General features: G+C 37.9%; 1 protein-coding gene across 6 annotated transcripts in view; it reads right to left on the minus strand.

Moving 5' to 3' along the window:
* cnksr2 (connector enhancer of kinase suppressor of Ras 2) overlaps window positions 1-27,193 on the minus strand; it is a 205,540-nt gene that overhangs the window by 102,147 nt on the left and 76,200 nt on the right. For 4 of the 6 annotated variants that reach the window (XM_003218904.4, XM_008107310.3, XM_062977213.1 and 1 more), the window contains exons 7-8: window positions 22,086-22,145; window positions 14,388-14,456 (exon numbers count right to left, since the gene is read on the minus strand). The exons of 1 other annotated variant lie outside the window; for it this stretch is intronic. In XM_003218904.4, coding sequence (XP_003218952.1) covers window positions 14,388-14,456; window positions 22,086-22,145 — 129 coding nt within the window. The remainder of the gene's footprint in view (window positions 1-14,387; window positions 14,457-22,085; window positions 22,146-27,193) is intronic. One more of the 6 variants, XM_062977212.1, reaches the window with a different exon arrangement.

The raw sequence follows: 27,193 nt of genomic DNA on the forward strand, positions 1-27,193 counted from the left end.
AGAGACACAGAAGTTTAGGGTGAAGAGAAGCACAGATTCTAAGTCCTCCTCTTAGGCATGATTGTGAAAAATACTTGGAGTAGGAAGAGCCTTATATATGAATAGTAATTTTAAGTCATCAGGAACTTAAGTCTAAAATTCAGTTAATTAGTTTAATAAAATAATATGATTTGAAAAGATGGGGCACACTATATTTTTGTACTTAACATCTCAATCTTAAATGTCTTTATTTAAAGAAATCCTAATAATGGCTTTTAACCTCCAGTAATTATGCCTAGGATCGTAGCTTTTGGTCTATACTCTTCAATCACGTGTTAGAGGTTCACATAGACTCTTCCCTAAAGGGTCTCCTCAAGGGAGCCTGTTCTGTCACGCGCTGGGCCTGTAACTGATTGTCTTTTGTATAGGACGTACACTTTATGCCCAGCGGGAAGCCAGGGTGCCTAAAGAAAGGTTGTTGAGGAATTTTCCTGAAGAAGGATGGCCTATTGAGTCTTGTCCCCAAGGGACAGGCGATTGGCTTTGGATAACTGTGAAAACCCTCTTATAACCATTCTCAGGCTGTCTATCAATATGGGCTTAGCTGATGTGGGACCCACTGCTGACTCCAAATGCATCTGGGTATTGAGTGGACCTACCAGCCAAGGATTGCAGATGTTTCAGCTGGGGTTCTGTGGATCTGTGATGCTGTTCTCTCTTTGAGTCTTTAGAAACTTAGGGCTGTTTCCCTCAGGGGCTGAGAGGCTGTAAGCTCTCAGCCAGAGCTTTTGGGACTTTTTGTTTCTGTTTCCTCAGATGTTCTATATCCCCGGATGTTCTATATCCCCGGATGTTCTATATCCCTTGATGTTCTTGAAATATGAAGCTTTTCTATGGGACGAGCTGGTCTATGTCCTATAGTTTAGCTTCCTAAGAGAGACAGATTTAAAAATGGCCCCTTCTCTCCCAGAGCCCTGAACAAGGGGTAGAACCAAACTTAATGATGATTGACAGGCAGCCTGTCCTATGATTGCAAACATTTGCAGCAAGAAAATAAAATCGGAGCTCCTGGTACAGCTGTACCAGCACAGAGCCCATAGAGGATACCTATTTAAAAATAAGATACCTATTTAAAAATATTATAGATGGAGCCCACAGAACAATAACCTAATTTCCAAAATGTCAAAATTAGTTTCAAGAATCTAAAGTTAATGAAGACATTTGGATGTTTTTTAAAATAAATTTTGAAAAAATTACCATTCACTATACAGCATGATAAAATGATTTCCAAATATATAGGCAACTTAGGGAATTGTTTGTGATACAAATTGTTCAAAAGGGGGATATGACAGCTCTGCTAATCTATTGTAAGTTCTTTGGGAACCTTAAGCATCTCATGGGATACTGGCCTATGTTTGGAGATTTTTGAAAGCTGGGAATTGTGAGAATTTTGTATTTAACCTGTGTTTCACCCAATTTGGCATGTAATATGGCAACTCCTTAATTTCAAAATTTTATTTTTGAAAGATTGCCCAAAAAAGCCTCACTGGGGATGTGGAGATAACTGGATGCAAGATACCACCTCATATATACTGCAGTGGTCAGGACTACCATAGTTCTGTTTATGGCTCAGTTCTATAGAAGGTTTACGCCAACAAGGGTAGCAATTCCCAAGCTTTTCTCCTTCAAAAATCTTTTAGAATTCTTGACTACTGGCTCAGACCCCTTCTACATTGCCATATAAAATCCAGATTATCTGGTTTGAACTGGATTATATGGCAATGTAGACTCATATAATCCAGTTCAAACCAGATAATGTGAGCAAGAATACGGCTCCCTCTGAACTCATCATTTGAGTATATTGCCCTTGCATAACAGATTGTTTCTCTGGAGTACAACTGATGTCAGTATTTGCAAAGTAGACTGATGCCGGCTCTAGCAGCAGTGATCAATCGTAAAATTTAGTCCAAATGGACAATTCATCAAGTGTTTGGTCATTTTATTGGGATGAATAAAAGAGTGATGGGTAGACAATACAGGGGATATTTTAATTTAACTAAATAAAGGGGGGAAAGTGTTTCAATTAATAGAAACTGTAGGAATGGAATTCAGCATATATTTGAGATGACAATGTTTCTTTCTTCATATTTCGATTTCTTGAATACCACAAAGTTTTACATTAAATTGATTGCAGAATTAACTAGTTACCACATAACTACTGCTTAGATACATGGCTGCATAGCCATAAAACTTGTTATTAATTTACATACTTGGAAGGAGCATGTACTCATTAATTCATAAGCACGATCCAAAAATACTACTTACTGTAGAATTACTACTTTAAACCTCAATTATGAACAATTACTGGAACATCTCTTTGTTATGCCTTATGTGGAAATTATTGCATAAATATTCAAACCAAATTTCTCCTAATTCATACATAAGGAATCTTGTGATTTGTTCACCTGAATTTCAGGAGGTTCAAATTAGAAAAATCTTTTTGATGACTTGCATGCACCTGTTTTTACTACTGCAGTCTGATAAGGAAACACTTACCCCAAGGATCCTTGGAATTCCTCCTTAAACTGATTTTTAGCAGGAGAGGGATTTTTACCATATGCCCTTGAAACTGAACTATCTGATACATGGAAACAAGAACTAAATATAAAAAACTAAATATTAATTAAAATGTGTGATGGGAAGTTGCTGCTAAATGTGAGAGAAATAAGGTTGAACACTATAAAATCCATCTACTGCATGGCTATCAGCCTCCTCCCACTAGACTCAAATCAAGGAAAAGCTTCATGAGAACCACCACTCCTCTTGACATTCCCCCAGAAACAGCAAGAGTATCCCTCTGGGCAGCTAAATAAATCCCAATTGGAAGGCCCCCACGAGGGTCAAACCAAGAAGGGGCAGCTTGGAAGTCCCTGAACAGACTCAGAAGCAGAGTGGACAGATCATTTATACTAATTTATGCAATGCTTTTGATACGAAATAAATAAAATGTCATAAAAAGATGGTTAACACAGCAGTTTGCTTAGGGTTACTCAGAAGGTCAAGACTAAGTTATTTGAATTTGAAAATGCCAGCTGAAATGTTAACATAACTAACCACTATGCTATTACCAGCAGTCCCTAAATTACGAACAAGATAGGTTTTGTAGGTTTGTTCTTAAGTTGCATTTGTATATAAATCAAAACAAGTGCTTTTTAAAGTGTAACCCCAGCCATATGTGTGTGTGTGTGTGTGTGTGTGTGTGTGTATAGAGAGAAAGAGAGCGCTTTGGATCACATAGGGAAGGGTTAACATCCCTGTGGTGTTAGTTTTCCTGTCTGTGCCCTTGTTCAGAAGATTTCATCTCACCTTCTGTTCCTGTGATAATTGGATTTTGAAAGATTTGGCTTGTTGTGGAAACAAAGATTAGTGATAAAACTTCAGCGGAGACACCTTTTTCCCATGACAACTCTTCTAGGAGTGAATTTTCCTTCCTAGGGATAGATTTCTCTCACTTTCTGTTGACTCACACCAGCTATTAACTATGAATCGTTTGTAGCCTATAAAGCTCTAAACGGTTCCAGCCCAGCTTATCTGTCCAAACGTGTCCCCCGCTACGACCCACCTCGAACCTTAAGATCATCAGGTGAGGCCCTGCTCGCGGTCCCGTCAGCCTCACAGGTGCGGCTGGCAGGGACTAGAGACAGGGCCTTTTGAGTAGTGGCTCCCCGCCTATGGAACGTCCTCCCCTGTGAAGTCAGGCAGGCTCCCTCCCTCTTATCTTTCCGTAGGAAAGTTAAAACTTGGTTGTGCGGCCAGGCTTTCGAATAACATTTAGCAGCACTAATTATTATTATGTACGCTGGAACTCAATTGACAGAACCAGTCTTTTAGACTCGAACATGCCTATCTGTATTTTATAAGTGTATTTATGAATGTCTGATGCAATTTAATAACTTTTTAAATGAGTCACAAGGTATTGTACAATTTTATATATGTGTTTTATTGTAAGCCGCCGTGAGTCCCCTATTGGGTGAGAAGGGTAGGATATAAATATTGTAATAAAATAAATAAAATATAAGTCAGATGTTTGTAACTCAGGGACTGCTAATACATCCTTTCTGTAATAATAAAAGACTATATGTATAAAAATGTTTTTATTTATTTATATTTTATATTTATATGTGCATGTGGCTGCCTGTTTGATTAGCTTTTATGGATTTTAACTGTGATTTTAAAAATACCATTGATACTTAATTCTGTTTTAATGCTTGTATATTTGTAGAGTTTAAATTTTATTGTAAGTCACTTTGAGTCTCCTATGAGGAGGGAAAAAGTGGGGTATAAATTAGCATCATTATCATCATCGTTGTCAAGACTCCAAGACTAACTCCAAGACTCCCTAGATAACTGAAACTTAGAATAGATCCTAAGATGACCTGGAAGTCAACATATTAGGATTACTTTGTTTTGAAAAATTGATGGCCTAATTTTAGTGAATTAAAATGTACCTGTAGCCTTCAGACAGAAACCTTCCATAATCAAGAGTGACAAATCTTGAGTCTCCCACCTCTTGAAACATCATTTTCAAGCATTAGGATTACTCTACAGAGGGGCCTGAACTGCTGGCAGGCCCTTCGGGAAAGTTTTTTTTTAGGGGAAATGGGGGGCTGGATGCCAATTTGTACATGCCACCTAAATCTATATATATAAATGTAATGTTCGTTTTACTATGGAGTAAACAACAAAGTCACTGAACCAAATCACACCAAATTTGACCACAAAAGACATAATCATCCAAGATATGTTTTTCAATCAAAAAATATATAGAAAAATAGTCAAAATTACAGAGGATGAGGAAGAGCTTTTCTCCCCTTAACTGCCAGTTAGAAAAGTAGGCTTTGCTGCTTTTAGCCCCCACCCATGCTGCCTTTAGGCCCTGCCCCCTTCGTGTCCTAGCAACTCCCTCAGCCAAGGTTTTGCAAGAAGCACACCTTTCCTGTCCCAAAAAACCTTCCTTGCAAGCATCTGCAAAACAAAAGAGCGATCGAGGAAGATCGTGCGGAAAGCTGAGCGCACCATTTGACAGCTGAGAGAAGGGAAGCCAGCCTGGTTCAGGACGCAAGCCAGGCGGGAATCTTGGGGGGGGGGGAGGGCTTTTCAAACACTTTTATTGCTATGATAACTATCTAGATTTCAGTGGGGACTATGGTGAGAACTAGTATTTGGGTCTGGCTTTCAACTGAATATGGTAAATGTTTTCTCCTATACTTTGTTTATTTTTAATTCCAAAACGTCATGAACTTTCTGGATAGCCCTCGTAATTCTAACTTACGAGTCCTTCTATTAACCAGCCCAGTAGTGAGAGTCAATCCCTTGAGTTATCTTCCCCTCAAGAGATCCAAACTGCCTGATCTAGCCTGTCAGTTTTCACAGCTTTTAGTTCTCTCTCACACACACACTCCAAACTTCAAAACCTAACTGCTCTCTTCAAACCCTAAAACAGAACTCCCTGGAGCTCTTTTTTTTCCTCTGCACTCTAGGACTTGGCTCCTCCCATCTGCTCTGGCTGGCCAATCCTAGGAGTCTCTCTCTAAGCTCCTCCCCCTTTCTAACCACACTCAAGATGGCTTCCTGGTATTCTTCAACAAAATGGTGGCTTGCCTCACTCTCTTACCAAGGCTTCATTCTAGGCCTAATAGGTAAGGTTCACTACACCAGGACAGTAAAGAGCAACACTCTGAAAGCAGGGAAATTGGGAATCCCAGAAAGAAAACAATCAGGGCCAGCTAACACCTCCTAACAAAGGACTCCCACAGGCAGGATGCAGCCAGGCTTTGAAGCTGCAAGGCCGTTAAATACTAATCAAAGTTGCTAATTGCAGCATTCATACTTGCCACACCAAGATTATTAATTGCTATTCAAACTGGCCAACCAAGGATTCCGCAAGGTAGAAAGCGGCCAGGCTTGCAAGCAACAAGGCTATTCAGTGCTATTCAGCCCACCAACCAAGATTTCCCCTAGGTGAAAAACCTCCAGACTTTGAAGGCATGAGGCTGCTCCGTCCCATTCAACCTGGCCTAGCAAGGATGCCCTATGTAGAAATCAGCCAGGCTTTTAAGCTGCAAGACCATTCAGTGCAATTCAAGCTGGCCAAACAATGATTCCTCTACAAAGGAAGTAGCCAGGCTTCAAAGCGGCTCTTTGATTGAGGGTGCTACACCAGCTCACCAAACAGGGATTCCCCTAGGTATAACACAGCCAGACATTGAAGCTGCAAGGCTATTCAGTGCAATTCGAACAGACCAACAAAGGATTAACCTTGATAAAAGGCAGCCAGGCTTTGAAGCAGTGATACTACACTGTACTATTGAAACTGACCAACCAAAGATTCCCCTAGGTAGCAAGCAGCCAGGCTTTGAAGCAGTGAGGCTATTTGCTGCAATTCTAGCAGCCCAAAAAAACCATTCCCCTAGAACACAAGTACCCAGCCTTCCTAGCAGCAAGCCTATTCCATTGCATTCCAGCTCACCAAACAAGGATTCCTCTAAGAAGAAAATGGCCAGGCCTTGAGGCTGCAAGGCTATTCACTGCTATTCCACCTGGCCAACAAATGATTCCCATAAGCCACAGCAACGCATGGCCGGGCAAAGCTAGTTTATGTATAAATGGAGCCTTGGTACGGAAGAATAAAATGCTATCCTATCATTCCCCTGACAGCAAAACAGAAAAAGTATATTGACAATAAACTTTGGAATTGCAAGTACACAAGCCAAGGAGGCTTAAGAAGAGGGTTAAATTCCTGCATCAATGTATAATAAGATACGCCACCAGTAATTTTCAATGGTCCAGGAGCAAATCATAACACTGTCATATTCACATCACAAGTACAGGAACTGAACATGGACAGTACAGGAAGTGTACCAGTGAAGAAGCATGCTAAATTAAAATACCCGCTTTCCAAATGTTGGTATAAGAATGCTTTCGCAACAGAACTAGTATAAGTGAAAACAGTCCCATTAAACCTGAGAGGAAATAAAAAAAACCCGATGAGCACCCATTTCTTTTCCTTTGTCTGCACCATCAAAATGGAATACAGTACAGGATTTAACATAACTCTGTTCCTAGTGCTATCACATTTACATTAGTACATAAGAGCCTAAAGATAAACCCCTACAACTTTAACATGACACATTTCTAACCTTAGATTCCGCATGCTTAAAATACACAAGAAATGCATTTGATGATGGGAATCAAACTTAAAGGAAACTATCCAGCCTCAGAACAAACACAGGAAGAGCAGATTATTGTCAAGATACTTCTTAGACCCTTCCAGTCATACTCTCTCAGAACATTCCTCCAAACTTCAAAAGGAAACTGCTCTTTTATTTCAACTGGGAACAAGCCAAAACTCCCCACATTATTAATATCACTTAGCAAATCTGTTTCAGACACCAACAATATTCTCAATTATTTTAACTAAGGCTCCATCTGCACTGACGATTTAATGCAGTTTCAAATCCATATTGAAGAGTGTAGATGGGGTTTAAGTAAATGGAGAGTGTAGATGGGGTTTAAGTAGCTGAAATCCTTTCTTCTCTATCAAACTGGAGGCATGTCTTCCACACATAAGAACAAAGTATTACTGTACAGAAAGACAATAGGCTGGTGGACATTAATATTTTCAGGGAGAGGTCAGGCCACATTAGGTCTGACATCCTGGAGCATAATAATCACCAGACACTGCATACATATTAAAGGTAAAGGTAAAGGTTTCCCCTGACGTTAAGTCCAGTCGTGACCGACTCTGGGGGTTGCTGCTCATCGCCATTTCTAAGCCGAAGAGCCAGCATTGTCCGTAAACACCTCCAGGTCATGTGGCCGGCATGACTGCATGGAGCGCTGTTACCTTCCCGCCGGAGTGGTACCTATTGATCTACTCACATTTGTATGTTTTCGAACTGCTAGGTTGACAGGAGCTGGGGCTAACAGCGGGCGCTCATTCTGCTCCCGGGATTTGAACCTGGGACCTTTTGGTCTGCAAATTCAGCAGCTCAGCGCTTTAACATACTGTGCCACCAGGGCATACATATTATAGATATTTAAACTACAGCTCCACACATCACACCATTAAGCATTTGTTTTTCTAACAAAGGGGCAAGCACTTGTTACGGTTAGCCAGGAATGCCCCCAATAAATGCTGGTATAGCTATTTAGCTCAAGAAAAAGAGGTGCTAGGGCAGCAATGACCAAACCTAGATAGTCAAGCTAATTGTTGGGAGAGAGATATCTGACTAAATGAGATGACAAGGGCTCAATGATAAAAAGGCAACATAGCTCATTTGCAAGCCAGCCAACTGATGATCTATGATGATACACTGATGATCTCACTGTACCAAACTAGACATCATGTTACATGTGTGCATTTCACACACACAAGTTTAGCCGAACCTCCCCCCTTTTAATTATAACTTAGCTGGGGAAGGAAGCATTAAATTGCCCCCTCACCTGCAACAATTCTGAAAATTAACATGTACTTACATCTCAAGCAAACGTTATTTGCCTTGAAAAATACAATACATTTTTAAAAATACATTTTCACTTTAGACACTGCCAAGTCATGCAAGATGTTGAGGAAAGAGTCTTCCCAGTCTTCCTTAATGGTCTGTATTTCAGTGATAAAACACTTCCTTTGCACTGAAAAGAGCCTTATTACCTCTAGGCAGGGCTAGGAAAGCCCTTGTCTTAAGCCCTAGAAAGCCCCTGCTAATCTGATAATACTGACCTTGGCAAGGAAGAGGTCAGTCCTTTCTCTCATTATTAGACAACTTTCTATGCTCTTCCTAAACAAAGACTATATCCAGACTGTAAACCTAGATTTTTCTATCTACAAAAATTGTGCTGCTCCACATCCAAGTTACCAGTTTGGGCTCCTCATACATGTATCTTTTTTTTGGTCTGGGAGAATATAGTTTGTTCTGTGAATTGGTATTGTGAGGTGAACATTGGTTCACCTTGCGTTCTTCATATTTGCTGCTATGGTTAGTTAATTTGTAAACTATCCTGTCTGTGTTCAAGTCCTGTAAGCTCCGTTTCACCACTCTGGTTTTCACATACATCTAGTTACCATATATCCAATTGTTTTACTTAAAGCGGACACTTCCCTATGGGGTTAAAACCTCATTGTCCATCTATCTTCATAAAAGAAAAAAAGGTTTTAAATAGAACATATCCATGTTTATTCAGAGTAAGTCTCATTAAGTTCAATGGAGTTTACTCTAGATAAGTCTTTGAGCCATGGTACCTTGCAGGGTTATCACACTTTTTCAGCTTTTGTTCTTTTCACTCCATTGCTATGGAAATATAGACGAGCTAAACAAAAGATCTCAAAATATACAGCAGTGCACAATACATTCAAGTCACATCTTGCTAATATTTAGATATACTGTTTCTCCTCATAAAATATGAAGTGAAAATACAGTACATATAATCTTACTAAATCTCCAAAAATAATGTTTTTAGAGCTTCTGTTTCCAATTAAAATATCCATAAGGGATTGTATGACGGAACTCACACAACAATTCATAATTAATTGGACCAAGCAGGGTTACAGTGTGTTAACTAGTACATGTATCACAAACTCGCTAGTGCATACTGAAAGAATTCCACAGATTCATTCAGGTTTTCCCAACATCTCTTTCCTACTAACACTTTAATCCCTTCCTGATACCATGTACTTTTTCCATACTGTATTCCTCATCTTCCTCTTTCCAAAATGCTGGTACAGGGATACCTCAGTTAACTAAGTAGATATGTTCTTTGACATTACTTCTTGAATAGAAAATTTGGTACCAGAGATAGAAATAACAGGAACATCACTCCAGTGTAGGGCTCACTGAAAATATTAAAAAGTTAGTTCAGTATGGGAATCACTGCCTCTCAGCCACTATTTGGACTTCAATGTTTTTGTTTTGTTTTTGTAAAAACCAGCAATAGCAAAAATAGACTGCACAAGCCTGATCTGCCATTTATATCTACCAGAGTTAAATCAGGATGTTATATTAATGTGTTCTTTAGCACTGCTTGTTTATTGGAAAATTTTGTACCAGAAGCAAAAATAACATTCAAAGAATAGGGATAGGTTTCTACACCTTAAAAGAAAGACCTGTTCAACATGTTTCAGGATACTTTTTATTCAAACCTACAAATATGCACATATAAAATGAAACAGTCAGGTCAAGTAAGCCTGGCATAAGCAAACAAAATACTGAAGCCTTATAAAGAGCCCTTCCAGACAGGGGAAAAATCCATGACAAAGTGGATTTTTAAAATCTGGGCTTTCCCGGGGTGTGTGTGTGTGTCTAGATGCCCTCCAGGTAACTACTGGGAGGGCACCCAGCCACCCAAACTCCCCCCCCCCTCAAAAGTCCTTAAAAGACCAGCATTGAGGTACTGCTGGAGTCCTCCTGGTGTGTAGAAATGATGTGCGAGTAGGCGCGCGTGATGCAATCCCCGGGCCCAATCCACACTGGACCCATACCTGGTAAGGCCTGGATCTTACCAAAGATCTGGGTCTTACCAGGTATCTAATTAATTTAATTAATCTAATTAATTTGGGACAAAGAAAGTTTATCTGCTTTGTCCTGAATTAATTCACTTTTACCAGAGGTGTCATTTGGGCACCGCAGTAAAAGCCCAACAAGTTCCGCATTTTGGGGACTGTCTGGAAGGGATCAAAGACCACTTGAAAGCTTCTTCCAAAATGCGTCCAGGAATGATTTCCCCCTTCCCATGAACCTATCCTTATTCTTCCCATGTTATTTCTGTTAACAAAATTTATGTTAAAAAATAATGCCCACAAACATAACTAACTTGTGAATTGAGATATATAGTCATCCACAATGTCACCCACAGTGAGACCTTCTTTATCACATACCAACACAAGTCTTTCCCCTATGTAAATAATTAGAGTGAACATCTCACTTGCTCCCTTAGCAAAGGTTTTTCATCACCTAGTAATTTAATTCAGGACCACCTAACCTAAAATCACCAAGTCCTGTCTGACCATGGAAACAGGGGCAGCTCTGGTTGGTACTGCAAAACCATCGAGGAGTATTTCTTGAATTTCATGAAATTCATGGTCACCATAAGTTAAGGTGAGTTGAAAGCATAGACCTTCATTTCATTTAATATTTTTCTACATAATTTTCTATCCTTCCAGGAAAACATTGTTCACCATATACAGTGTTCCTTCACTTATCACAGGGGTTATGTTCCAAGACCACCTGCAAAAAGTGAAAATCCGCGAAGTAGGATTTTTTACAATCTCACTGATACTGTCTGACTGTGTTGTTTACAATCTCACGAAGCTGCTTCAGCCTCTTTTTCTCTCCCTTTGGCTTCTCCTTCCTTTCTTCCTTAAGCTTCTCCTTAGGAAGAAAGGAGAAGAGAAAGAGAGAGGAAGGAAGGAAAAATCATAATTTTTAATGGTTTATTATATTCTTTTCGTGTTTATTGAAAAACCGTAAAACAGCGAATCCACGAAAAGCAAACCGCAAAGTAGTGCAGGGACACTGTAATCATATACTGAAATCCTAATGGAAAGGGAAGGCAAATGTATGCCATGATACCCCATCTTACTATATTTCCAAAAAGTTCAGTATCTCTAGTCTTTCATTTATCCGCCCCCACCCTAATCGTTAGACTTAGGATCACCCTAAGTCTGAAACAACTTGAAGGGACACAACAACAACAATCCTAATAAACTTGACTATCTCATCAGCCAAAAGGAGGCCCACACTTCCCACTGAAATACCGTACTAGTAAGTTTATGTTGGTTAATTTTTTTCTTCATTTCAAATATTTTATCATTCTTTCAGGTTTTTGTGCACTACAAATAAGATATGTGCAGTTTGCATAGGAATCCTTTCATATTTTTTTCAAATTATAGTTTGACTCCCAAACAGGCTGAGGAACTGGGAACCGGTCCCTGCTTTAAAAAATTGAGGACCCTTGTATTACAGTGAGATTTGGGCTCCTTCTATACTGTCATATAAACCAATTATCAAAGCAGATAATCGACAATATCTGATTTAAACTGGATTATGTGAGTTTACATTGCCATATAATCCCGTTCAAAGCAGATAATCTGGATTTTATATGGCAGTGCAGAAGGGACCTTGGTTTGGTACAATATCTAACTGACTTCATATTGAAGGTCATAATGCTTCCACTACATTATATAACTGTCCTTCCATTTTAGCTATGGAAGAGATGATTTTATAAATTCACAGTATATGGCAGGGGTCCCCAAACTAAGGCCCGGGGGCCAGATGCGGCCCTCCAAGGTCATATACCTGGCCCCCGCCCTCATTTATAATATAATATTTTATTTATATCAGTTTTAATCATATATTACTAATAATAATACCAGGGGTCCCCAAACTAAGGCCCGGGGCCCGATCCGGCCCTCCAAGGTCATATACCTGGCCCCCCCGCCCTCATTTATAATATATTTTATATCAGTTTTAATCCTATAATACTAATAATACTATATAATAAAATTAATTATATGTTATATATTACATATAATACAGTATAGTGGTATAGTTCAATATAGTAATATATAATGCTAATATTGTGCTATGCTAATAATATAATATATTGTATGTACATACAGCTGCTCTGAGTTCCCTTCGGGGTGAGAAGGGTGGGATATAAATGTAATAAATAAATGTAGTAAATGAATAAATAAATAATTTTAGACTTAGGCTCACCCAGAGTCTGAAATGACTTGAAGACACACAACAACAACAACAATCCTAATTAACCTGACTATCTCATTTGCCAGAATCAGACCCACACTTCCTATTGAAAGCCTGATAGGTTTATGTTGGTTAAAATTGGTTTCATTTTTAAATATTGTATTGTTCTTTCATTGTTGTTGTTTTTCACTACAAATAAGATATGTGCAGTGTGCATAGGAATTTGTTGGTTTTTTTTCTTTCAAAATAATAATTCAGCCCCTCAACAGTCTGAAGGATTGTGGACTGGCCCTCTGTTTTAAAAGTTTGAGGACCCCTGGTATATGGGTTATTTTGCAATTGGAGATGTCTCTCACCTACAGTGCCAAATAAGTAGACAAATGGAGTCTGAAGCTCTATTTTGTGTTAGGAACAGGACTGAATACCAGGGCAGTGGGGAAATAAGTATCATGCTGAAATGCATGCTACTAGAGATCAGGTTCAGGAATGAGTATGTAGAGCAAATATGAGCATGCATAGCAATATAGGGGGAATGAATGTATTTATGGAGACACCAAAGGAAAATATGCCCTCTTCTTTCCCCATATACACAATGGGGTGGGGATGTTTTATAACTGCTTAACCTGCCCTATTCCCCAAGCCTTATCCAGGATGCATGTTTTAATTTTTAGTGAGGCCCCTTCTACACTGCCATGCAAAATACATATTATATGCTTTGAAATGGATTATATGTCAGTGTATACTCATATAATCCAGTTCAAAGCAGATACTGTGGATTATCTGCTTTGATAATGTGGATTATACGGCAATGTAGAAGGGGCCTGAGTTGATCAGGCTACTTCCCTACCTCTCCTCAGATAATTATGTGTGTTTATCAATGTACATCAACTGATAGTAATTTTATTCTCCTAGCCTAAAAAATCACTTGCCCTTTTCAGGCCATCAACTTTAGCAAAACCAAAAACAAGCATCTACAGGACCTTTTAATTTATCATTTATTCATGTACATAGTTTGCTGTACATAGATAGTCCCCTACATATATAGTAATCACAGTGACTCCAGTAACCTTATACTTTTAAAATAACAGACATTCAAGAATCTACATTCAAAATTAACATGTATTGGGTTGGAAAAAGTGTGGCCTAAAAGTCACAATACAGCCTCCAGAATCCCAAAAGAGTCCCCAAAAACTTCATGGTTTCAGGAAATTTTCACTGCACTGTAAAAGCTCTCCACTATGTGTGTACATACACAAAAAGCCTTCTCCTGCTTCCTGAAATATCTCTGTATACCTTCAATTTCCTTCCAAAAGGGTGACAGGAAGTGACATAATTAATTGCTATGTTGGAAGGGATAGAGAGGCATTTTGTTACACTCAATAATCCTGCCTGTGTAGAACAGGAATGGAAGAATTATCCCCCAAAACCTGCAGAGACACCTGGAGTATGTGCATTGCAATGCTTGTTAGTCCTACAAACATTTCCTTTCATGCTGTCTTTCTTCTTAGAATATGCAAAAATAACAAAAATAGTATTTTTAATCTCTCATGCAAATCCTACCAAAATTGTGAATAAACACACTGAACATGCTGTTGATAAACTAGTCATCTTTCATCTTCAAGTGATACAGAATTCAAATATACATACCACAGTTTGGTGGTTAACTTGAATCACTTCATCTCCAGCATGGATTTTCTTACATCGATCTGCAGGTGACTGAATTTGAGATAAAAGGTGATAAAGAATACATTCCTTACTAACTATCATATCTCCTTTTGCAGGAGCTATTAAAACTGTGTCAATTGTATTCTTACACTTTCCAATAACTATTTTTATTTTTAGATTTCTTAAAAATGTTATAACATATATAACACAGGACTGCTGATATCATGGCTTTTCAGCTAACCATATTCAAAGCAAAAAGTCAACAGAGGAAGAAGGCAAACAGGTAAAGGTCATGAAAATTCTAAGAAGTTAGAATTATCTATCAAACTAAAAAAGAATAGTGACCATTCAAAGCAATAACCCAAATGTTTATATAAGTTAACTATTTTCAATGTGTTTAATTATTCCCATACTTATTGTCTGTCATAAATTATGCCCCAGTCTTGCAGGGAAGACAATCAAACTTCAATGACTATTGCAATGTAGAGTTAACTTCCAAAAAATGATGCTCAAAGCTTCAGATAATAAGTATTGACTTAGTATTTGATAGTGATCAAATTAGGCTTCTATCACATATTACTCTTTAAGCTGGTAACAGTTACAAGAATGTTCATCTGGATTGAAAAACATTGTTTATATTTATTCTTGTTTTAATGTTTGCATATTTGTATATTTTAAATTGTATGCCGAATCTTTTATGTTAAGCCGCTTTGAGTCTCCTGCGGAAAAGATAAAGTGGGGTATAAATAATAATAATAATAATAATAATAATAATAATAATAATAATAATAATATGTCAATAATAATAATAATAATAATAATAATAATAATAATAATAATAATAATAGTAATAATAATAATAATAATAGAAAAACAAAAGTATGCTGACTGCAGTTGGATATGCACAAGAAAGGTGAACCGGAGTCCCCAGAACAGCATCAACCAGAAAGAAAAACAGCAGGCATGTTGTAATGCCTTAATTGGAGAAGTCCTATTTAGCCAATAGGAAACCTGGGATGTGAGAATTTAGTATGATGTGAGAATGTGGTAGCGGCAACTGCTACTAGCCCTCCTCAAGGACCAATTCAGGTTAAAAGTGTACAAAAGGCTGGACACACAATAGGGATTCATCTTCCCTGAGAAGAATTAGGAGAATGATACATATTTGGAAGAAGAGTCCTCTAAAGAGGCAGCAGGAAGTAAACCAGCTGTGCAACTGTGCCAGACTTCAGCACAGCCTAATTTGGGAAAATGAGTTGAACTTTCCCAGAAAACTGGTATAATCATCAACACAAAAGATGCTGAGTTACTAGATTGAGTGCTAACCTTTGACTAGACATTGATCCTGTTTCAGATGCACTTGCATGCCAGGCTCTTTGGCCTCCATGGTTTCTTTTACCCTTGTGCATCTGGCTTCTCTGCTCTATCTTCAAAAAGAGGAAGTAAACAAAGCCCAAGCAACTACTGACCAATCAATTTGATGCCAATACCTGGAAACATTCAAGACAGTCTGTGGGCACTTTAAAAATATTTTTGTAATTTCCAACTTGAGTTTTTTTTCTTCTTTGAAGTCATTATACACTAATCTTATATAGTTTTTTATTGTTGTTAGGATGACAGATTGGTAGATCAAGGGGATACCATTGGTGCGGTATGGTTTATTTTGGAAGGATTTATTTGATATGACCTAACCACTATATTCTTGTTGACAACTTCATAAAATGTAAACTAGGGACCCATTAAGACAAGCCCAAAATGCGGGACCTGCCTCGGTTTTACCAGAGACATCCAAACAATACCTCTAGTAAAAGCAAATTAATGTGGAGTAAACCAAGGTTTCCCTGGTTTATTCTGTATTAATTAAACACCTTATTAGATTCAGATCTTTATGAAAGATCCGGGTCTAATGAGGTGCTGGGCCTGTGGGTACTAACTCCCAGGATGCATCACAGGTTTCCCAGGGGTCAGTCTCCACAGCTATTCAACACCTTTGAGCTCCTGGAGCCCAAAGATGCAGAAAGGTACCCACCCCCTCCCCCCCCAGGCCCTGATTTACCATCTAAAACTTATTGAAAAGGGCCACGGCTCCCATGGAGCCTCTCCTCGCATCCTCCTGGCATGAGAAAATGATGTGGGGGGGGGCACCCCTCCCATCTCCTCAGGTATCATTTCAATAATTTTAGGGGGCTAAATCAGAGACTTTGGGGTGGCTTCATGCTATCAGCCATCCTGGAAGGGAACTCCCAGGGTTTGTGGAAACTCGTGCTGAAATGGGTTACTCCCCCCCCCCCACAATTACATAACTATTAAGTGGATTTCTGATTACCCATTTGAATCCTAAGACTATCAGAACATTTACAAAGTAGATTCTATAAAGTTGTATTCTGAGCCTCATGTTGTTCAACATCTTTATAGAAGTCTTGAAGGAAGGGATCTCATGTCCAACATGGCACAGGATTGCTTTCTGCTGCTCCAAAGGTTAGGACTTGGCCAATAGATTCAAATTACGAGAACATAAAGTCTAGCTATAAATGTTTAAATACTTTCCTGTGGTAAGGGCATTTTGACACTGAAACCAGACTGTTTCAGAATGTGGAGGACTCTCCATCATTGGAATATTTTAAACATAGGTTGGATGGGTATCTGTCATGCACACTTTAGCTTCAAATTCTATATTGGTTGGTGGAACTATGTGATCTTGTGTACTTTCCTAGTTTACAATTTTTGTATTGTACATTCAAAAGCCAGCATTTTGCCATTACAGAATTTTTCTCTACAGTAGAGGATTTATTGAGTACATTCTTATCTATTATGTTTATGACATACACAATATATGAGCATGCAATGTCATCTGAAACCCTAAAATACATCCTGGAATTATAGAACACAAGGAATTCCTTCAACAAACAAAGCAGCGTGGAAATGATTTTCTGTATATGATAAGTCTAAAATGTTTTTGTACAAAATAATCTATTACTCAAAGAACTTCCCTTTCAACCTTTACTATTTTTTTTTTATGAACCAGTCTAGGAAATACATTTTGATTACTTCAAACTGTTCTAAAATATTTGTCCCTGAAGAAATGATTACTGTACTTCAGGAAAGTATATACACACAGTTTATCATAATGTTTTCACTGTGGAAAATTCACAAGACAAAGATTTCAAGTACAGTAGAGTCTCACTTATCCAACATTCACTTATCCAACGGTCTGGATTATCCAACACATTTTTGTGGTCAATGTTTTCAATACACCGTGCTATTTTGGTGCTAAATTCGTAAATACAGTAATTACAACATAGCATTCCTGCATATTGAACTACTTTTTCTGTCAAATTTGTTGTATAACATGATGTTTTGGTGCTTAATTTGTAAAATCATAACCTAATTTGATGTTTAATAGGCTTCTCCTTATTCTCTCCTTATTATCCAACATATTCACTTATCCAAAATTCTGCCGGCCCGTTTATGTTGGATAAGTGAGACTCTACTGTACTATAATTAGAAGGCATCATTTGATTCCTTCTGCTAGGTTTGTCTGTTGGAATCTAAGTAATTCATGCAAATGCAATGCAAAACAGAACAGAAATGTAATGCATATACATGTACAAATAGTTCATTTTAACACAATTATAATTGTTTTAAAAATCTGATTTTGATACATCAAGATATCACTTTTAATTCGAAATGTTTATGCATCGTCGAAAAACTGCAGAATCCTTCCACTCAGAAAGATATAAATATATGTTCCAGAATTTCAAAAACTAAATTTGAGAGCAGGAATTTCTGACCAATGCAGTCTGCAATGCTCAAAAAAGATACTGAGACAACGTCCATTGGATCAACTTTGTTTAAGGATTTAATGGACATAAATTGCTATTAAAATTAACACATGTTGATAATTTCCATGCTCTCAAGCAGCTACCCATACATATTCTTGTCTTATCCTTTTAAAACAAGCAGTACACAGAACCATCTCCATTTGTTTTGTAAATGATAATTTGAAAAAAAGCACAGCAAGATTTGTCTTGATAGCCCTCATTAGTTTAACAACTCAGCAGTCTATGTACATAAGATAGAAAAATACCAAGGAATAAACCAATGCTGAGTAAGCTTATACAACTACTCAATTCAATTTCTGAGTGTTTTCTGTTTCTCTGCAACATGGATGGACAGAATGTAGTCGAGAATTTTAGACTCCCCATTATACTTGGGTGTACTGGGCCACCAAATGACAATTCATATTCTTGGGAGGCAAGCAATTTGCCAGCTTAAGGCATTCCCCTCAACCACCAAATTCTGTATTAGGACAGAAAATCCTGGTCATTGCCTAAAAATGGCAAACCACATTCCGAAGTGGCTTCTGGTAATGCAATTACAGTAGAATCTCACTTATCCAACACTTGCTTATCCAATGTTCTGGATTATCCAACACATTTTTGTAGTCAATGTTTTCAATACATCATGATATTTTGGTGCTAAATTCGTAAATACAGTAATTACTACATAGCATAACTATGTATTGAACTACTTTTTCTGTCAAATTTGTTGTATAACATGATGTTTTGGTGCTTAATTTGTAAAATCATAACTTATTTTAATATTTAATAGGCTTTTCCTTAATCTCTCCTTATTATCCAACATATTCGCTTATCCAACGTTCTGCTGGCCAGTTTATGTTGGATAAGCGAGACTCTACTGTATTAATTAATCAGTCATGTCAGAGAGATGGAGGGACAATTCAGAGGGACTTCTCCCTGTAATATACTTTCCGTTGCAACAGAGGGACAGGTTGATTATTCTTTTTTCAAAAATTCTTCAGACCAGAGGTGTTTTGGATGTCATTTTTTTCATATTTTGGAATATCTATATTTGCATATGTATACATAATGAGACATCTTGGAGATAGGATCCAAGTCTAAATGTGAAATTCATTAATGTTTCCTATAGACCAGTGATTCCCAAAGTGGGCGCTACCGCCCCCTGGTGGGCGTTGCAGCGATCCAGAGGGGCAGTGATGGCCATTTGGGGTGGGGGCAGGGCCAGGGAAGGGGCAGGGCCTCTTCCCAAGTGCTGGAGACAGGGCTGAGCCCCTGAGGTGCCTGTTTGGACACACAGGGGGTGGAGCTAGAGGGGTGGGCATGGCTTCTTCCCAAGAGCCTGAGACAGGGCTGAGAATCTATACCTCTCCTGAGGCTCTTGTTGGGACACAGAGGGCGGAGCTAGGGAAGGGGGTGGGCCTCCTTCCAAGAGCCCAAGACAGGGCTGAGCCTCTATACGTCTCCTGAGAGGCCTTTTAGGACTAGAGGGTGGGGCGGGGAGGGAGCAGGGCCTCTCCCCAAGAGCGCAAGACAGGGCTGAGCCTCTGTATACCTCCCCTGGGGCGCTTGTTAGAACACGGGGGCAGGGTATAGAGATTCAGCCCCGTCCCCTCCTCTAGCCCAGTCCCCTGTGTCCTGGCAGGCGCCACAGGACAGGGGTAGAAGCTCAGCCCTGCCTCAGAGCTCGTAACTCCGCACATCCCAATCCTGGTCCCACCCACCTCCCCCTCTCCCTCCCTGCCCTGCATCTTGGACTAGAGGAGAGGCTCAGCCCCGCCCTCTTGAGAAGGAGCCACGGCCACCCCTCTAAGCCACACACCCCCTTCCAGGGGGCACTGAGTAATATTTTTTCTGGAAAGGGGGCGGTAGGCCAAATAAGTTTGGGAACCACTGCTATAGACCTTATACACATAACTTGAAGGTACTTTTATACATGAAACAAAATATGTATGGATTGAACCGTCAGAAAGCAAAGTTATCACCATTTCAGCCACCCATGTGGATTTTCAAGTATTTCCAATTTCAGAATTCCAGACAAGGGGTATTCAACCTAGTCAAGTAAGCTATCACAGCCCCTTCTACACTGCCATATAATCCATATTATCAAAGTAGACAATCTAGATTATCTGCTTTGAACTGGATTATATAAGTCTACACTGCCATATAGTTCAGTTCAAGGCAGATAATCTGGATTTTATATGGCAGTGTAGAAGGGGCCCTAATTGTTACTTTAAAGAATCTGAATCAGAGTATATGCTGTCTGTTCATACGATATACAGCATGTTAACTGTTCTCAAACACTTACTAAGCAACAAAGGAAGCTCACAGGTGTGTACACTACAGTGGCAGGCTAACACACAATTGTATAAGAATCCCTGGCTGGGTCTACACTGGCCTATATCCCAGGATCTGATCCCAGATTATCTGCTTTGAACTGAATTAGATGAATCTATACTGCCAGATAATCTGGGATAAGAAGATAATCTGGGATCAGATCCTGGGATATTGGGAAATGTAGATTCAGCTTCTGTTGTCATATTAACTGTGAAAAAGGATATGCAAACCCTACAGACAGTGAACTTTAAAGATAGTCTAGCATATTTCACTTCTAGGGAAATAAAAAAAGAAAAGTTCTGGGAGGCATTAAGACTGTCTACTGGGGTTAGTGGATGTGCAAGAATGGGCATCTAGTATTACCTACAGAAATTATTAAATTGGCTTGACTGTTTGATAGGAAAATGCAGTCTATCCTTGGATGGAAGCATGAGAGCACCTCTGAAACTATCACAGAAGATGACTGATTATTGGGGAAGGTCTGGGAACCATAGGTTGACCTTCACCACCTACTCCAGTCTGCACCCCAAAAAAGCAAAATTGAACAAACTATACCCCTCATGGAGGTTTCCTGGAATGGCAAATTATTTTTCTGGTTAAAAAAAAAAACAACAATATGGGGAGTTCTAGCACTACACTAATTCATGGTGGCATGCTGGGATACAATATTGTCTTGCCCACATGAAAAGGATTACTAATACAGGCAACAATGTTAAATATCTCCTTTAAAGACGATGAAGCAGAGTGTATGCTGCCCGCTTATATACATATTTGGATAGATACAAAATTAGCATTTTTGGAGTACTGTGTTGATTCAGGTTTAATTAATGTGAATTGGTAACCACATTAAGACCCCCAAATGTGATAAGAATAAAATTGTTTCTAAACTGAAACAACTAGATGTGGACATTTACAAGAGATACTAAATGAAAATATTTGCCTTTTAATTTTAAAAATCACTTTATGTCCTACAGAAACTAAAAGTGGACAGTGACAAAACAAGGATCAGAAATCTGCACCAAAACTTAAATAAGAAAAAAAAATCAATTTAGGCATAAAATCTTTTACTACAAACTCCAGTTTCACTCATATGAGTGACTCATTAGATTTACAACAGGATTTTTTTTACTCATGCTGCACTTTTGCTGGCCAGTTTTGTTATTGTCCTGAAAACTGAAAATCCTCACATAATACTACCAATGTACTGATTAAAATATTAAAGATGGAAAAAGATTGTAGAGCAGCACTAAAACTACAGCTAAGTTCATACGCATATTTCTCCAATAAAACTAAAAGCAAGTATTTCCCTCCCTTCCTTTACCATAGTCAACAATGTCTGTGCATTATAAGAACAAACCTAAACCGTATCAGTTTAATGCAGGTTCTTTCAAACCTTTTTGCCTCTGTAAACCCATCTTCCCCTAAACATGTTTTTTCCATTTAATACACATGTATGCAAGCAAAGGGGGGAGCATCCAGAGATTTTAAATGCCAGGTCTCAGCAAATGTGACAAACAATACTTACATTTTCTGTTGTTCCAGTAATTACATGGAGACCATCATATGTTGATTTAATGTACATACCCTAAGAGAAAGACACCATGGGAGAGAATTTGTAAAGTGTTTGCAAACCATTGCCATCCAACATTTACTCCTCACCTTCCTAAAATCTCTGTGTCTGCTAACAAATATTTTGGAGATAACATATGCCAGAAGAATACCAGTCTGATTTTTTATACATGTTTCAATGAAATGAAGGAAAAGCTTCAGGCTGGTGCATATAAGATGTACACTGTTTTTAACTGTTACACTAGCTATCTCCAGGTATAGCTAATTTATGTGGAATGATTCATCATCTCGACACAATACATTATGTTATAAGAATGTTCTCAAAATACATGCCAAGAGCCACAGTGAACTATATCATATTGGAGCTGTTTAAAGGAGCTTCCACGAGGAAAAAGTTGTAACCCAACATGGAGTTCTAATATAAACAGAAAATCCTCACTGTTTAAGAATTTAGAAGTACTCAGCTACAACACTAAATATAAAATACTAACAAATAAATCAAGAGTGGCATATCAAAATGGAGAATCATAACTTTTAGGAAAGAGAATGCTACATTGTCACTGAGCCTTCTCTGGGTTACTGAGACAATAAGTTAATTGCCACATCCTTAACAATCCAAGAAAAGAGAAATAAATAAATGAAATCAACAGAAATTAGTCTAGTGTTAAAGTATCAGAGTATATATAAGCAGCAGATAAGCAATTTTCTCATTGCAACAAAGGCATACAGAAAAGAGATTACACAGTCAAGAATAAAAGCAAATCAGCCAAACAGCAAAAACTTGTAACCATCTTACTTGCTAACTGAATCAAGAAAAATTTCTAGCTATGTAAACAATTATTATTTCAGAGCAAGTAAATTCACTCAAGGAACTATACATGCAATCTGCATATAACCAGAAGCTATCAATGGATCAATACAGAAATTCAGTGAGGTTGACAAATAAGCCTACAGTAGAGTCTCACTTATCCAACACTCGCTTATCCAACGTTCTGGATTATCCAACACAATTTTTGTAGTCAATGATTTCAAAACATCGTGATATTTTGGTGTTAAATTCGTAAATACAGTAATTACTACATAGCATTACTGTGTATTGAACTACTTTTTCTGTCAAGTTTGTGGTATGACATGATGTTTTGGTGCTTAATTTGTAAAATCATAACCTAATTTGATGTTTAATAGGCTTTTCCTTAATCTCTCCTTATTATCCAACATATTCGCTTATCCAACGTTCTGCCGGCCCGTTTACGTTGGATAAGTGAGACTCTACTGTATTTTGATTTGAAATAGGTCAGATGCCTACAGTGACATTTCAGCAACACTTTATGACGGCCCTAATGAGTACCTAAATGTTCTATAACACTAGTTGAACTATACTTCTTACATACTGTACATTATATCTAATTCAAGTGTTCAGACTAGCTATAATCAAAAAGCATGTTGCTGAGAGGGTAAATTGTTCTTTTCCACTACTCTTTCTTTTCCTCTTTCAACAGACCAACAATAGTTATGAAGCAGACTGTTGTTGATTTCTTCCACTTTGAATATTTGCAAAACTGTTCTAACACTATACAGTATTTCTAAGTAAGAGATCTATTTTTCTTCTGAGTAAGGTGGAGAAAGGCAAGAACTCAGTCTGTACCAAAGGAACCTAAAAGAAGCACCCATCTCCTCTACTATCTCCACTGTGGCACCACTTCTGGCCTTTCTGAATGCCCGGGCAGGAAAGTGATGGTGGCGGCAGAGGCAGCATTGGTGCTTTACCTTCTCTGCAAACTAACCCTTAACTTATCCATAGATCATATCAAAATCCATAATTTGGCCCCCTTCAACATGAGGTCGACTTATACATCAGTATACACAGTAAGTGATGACGTTGGAGGCAATGTACACATTAGAGAATCCTGTACTGATTATAGTAGAGACATCCTCTTCAACAGGACAGGATTGCTTTTATTGTTGCTATTGAGAATATTCAAGTATTTTGTAAAAGAAAGGACAGTCCCCAAATGCAAAGTGACAAGGTTACATCAGGCAATAGATTTTAGTTGCTACTAGACAAGACCACAAAAGGATCAGTTGCAGTTGGTGCTTATTGGGATGAAACAAGAATGTAATTAGCTATGGATAATTCTGGAAGAAATGCAAAATTTCAAGAAAATCAGCTTTGTTTCAGCCATAGACCACTAATACCAATCTTTTATCTTGTCTTTTTGGTTCTCCTCTGCCTACAAATCAGTACGGTCTGACCTCTGCTGGCCTGAGTCAAAAAATAAGCCATTATATTCTTACTATATCAAATTTTAGAATCTGGTTAGTTTTCAATTTAATTCAGTTTATGCACAAGTAGGTCATAGCACAAATGATTATATTTCTGGTATTAAATAACTGTTGTTTTTATGTTATTTCAGTTTAAAATACAACTGATAAAGTGTCTATAGATTTCTTACTTTAAACAATATCATAATGCTGATTCAAATTAGAAACGTAGTTGGTGACTGACAACAAACTACGCACAAAGATCCAAAAATTGTTAGAAATTATGCATCTATCAATTTTCAGAGTAGTGACATGAAATCCAATCCTTTTCCCAGGTAAATGGCTACAGATTATTAGTCCAACTGCAGGGAGGAAAAACACATAATATTATATTGAATGAAAAAGCATTTATGGAAGATTGATTTGCAAAAGACCTATAGCATTTACTTATATTAGGATGAGGAAAATAAACCTTTTAAAAAAAAGGCATAAATACAGGAACTATAAAATATAACACATTTAAGAGTTTGATTGAATGGAAGCGGCAAACCAGCATAATAGTTGGTTCCTATCACACAATAGTGTGCACAACCCATTCCTGATCCGCCACCGCCCTATAAGAAGCCTATTGCCTGCTATTGACAGGGAAAAAACCCTGTGAATATCCCCCTATTGTACCATAGTGCTATGACTTAACTGGTGCAATGATTCCCTAGCTGCTTCTGTGTCAGCACAAAATGACATCAAGGGACGGGATTGCTCTCCTCTCCAATTCTCCTCTCATAGATAAAGATTTTTAATGTTTTTTTTTTAAATAATTACTACACTTTGCTGTAATTGCAGTTTCCTTAACTGTAAGAAAACAAAAACAGAACAGCAGAATGACAGAAGTTACGCTGCTCTACAGAAATGCAGGTGTGGGACTTTGAATCATTAAAGTTCCACACTTTGGAGAGGTATGATACCAAGAGTCATCATGCCGGTAAGTTGCCATTGATGCAATCATGTGAAAAAGTCCATAACTGAAACTATTGTTTTACTATAGGACAGAATATATTTCAATGATTAAAAGGCATGCAATGTCATGCACACACCCCACACATCCAATTGGAAGAAACATCTTTTGAGCTTGAAAACAAGATTTTACACTAAAACAGTCTCCAATATTCAAAGGCAAGTTCCATAATATAAAAACATCAATGAAAATACAGTACAGTGTTCCCTCACTTATCGTGGGGGTTCGGTTCCAGGACCACCCGCAATAAATGAAAATCCACAAAGTAGGGACACTATATTTCTTTTAATATTTATACATTATTTTAGTAGTTATACACTATTTTAAGTCTTTATCAACCAATCGTGTGTTGATAAATTGCATCCTTCTCCTCCTGTTTCCGCTTGGGCTCCTTTTCTCTCACTTTGGCTTCTCCTCCCTCCCTCCTTAGGCTGTAAATTGTAATTTTTTATGATTTATAATAGTCTTTTAGAGTTTATTGAAAAACTGCGAAACAGTGAATCCGCAAAAAGTGAACTGTGAAGTAGTGAGGGAACACTGTATATCCATCTTTAAAAAAACTGACTAACAACACAACCAATAGATAAATCCCAGTATTCACTATTTGAAAGGATAACTATTATGAGTTAAGATTTTTGGGGATGCTAAATGCCTAAAGAATTTGAAAAAATGATTGTATTTGGATAGTTGTTCTGTAGGATATGAAAGCAAGATAACTGCTGTTCTTATCGTGGCACTATATATAAGTTTTAGAGTTACATTAGATTAATCATAAAATAAATCATTGCATATCATGAGTGCATTAAATGACTAACAATACTTATTAAAGCTTACAAACTGCTGCAATAAAACGTTGAAATAGTTTCTAACTGAACAATAGAAGCAAAAATTGCAATAGCAGATAAGGAAATCTCTCAATACACAAATACTAGCTAGCTGGTTTACTTAAAAAAGCCAATTAAACACTAAAATTCAGCAAGAAGGAAGATATATCTATAATGCTTTCCAGTGTAGATCAAAGCAGTTTCAAATGAGTGCATTAATGCACTTCTGGAACAGAGTTTATGGCTCAAAGCATATTGTGAATATCTTCATCTTAAAGATTAGAAAATCTCTATATTGTCAATTTGCTGTATAAAAAGGTGTCTTCTATTACAATTTTTCTGATATCACCTTTTTTGAATTTTGTTTTTATTGCACCACCAGCAGTGAACTAAACTTTGAATATATAACCAATTATTTCTTTATTTCCATCAGAAATAAATAATATCTTTGGTTTGTCAGTGGCCAGTGATAAAATATATTGTGTGGCGATTGCAATTAAACCCCTGCCACATGTTGGTTCTGTTGGTTTTTAGCTGAGGAATCCAATAGAGTTGTGATGATTAATTACTTGGTATTTTCTTAAAGTTTTCCATGGCAAGTCTCCTCCAGGTTTCATCTTGTTTCTTCCTACCTGTAATGTTTAAATTAGGCATCTGTCTGAATGTCACTCAAAGATTTCAAATGAGATTTTCTTAGTATGATCACAGACATTCGTAGCTGTCTTTTCCATCCATATTCCAGTCCAACTGATGGCAGTGAAAACTCTGGACACATTTACACTGACCATTTAATACAGTTTCAAATTGGCTATTGAAGAAAGTGGCTTTGCTGTGGAGATGTTTGTATAGAAAATCCTGAAACCAGTCTGAGACCCATATGGTGATTACATAAAACCACAGAGCACTGATGCACATTTCAGGGCTTTCCTTTCTGTACTTTTGCAGGTGTTTGCTGTCTGGCCA

The sequence above is a fragment of the Anolis carolinensis genome, chromosome 3 (genome assembly GCF_035594765.1).
Source record: "Anolis carolinensis isolate JA03-04 chromosome 3, rAnoCar3.1.pri, whole genome shotgun sequence".
NCBI classification, from domain to species: domain Eukaryota; kingdom Metazoa; phylum Chordata; class Lepidosauria; order Squamata; family Dactyloidae; genus Anolis; species Anolis carolinensis.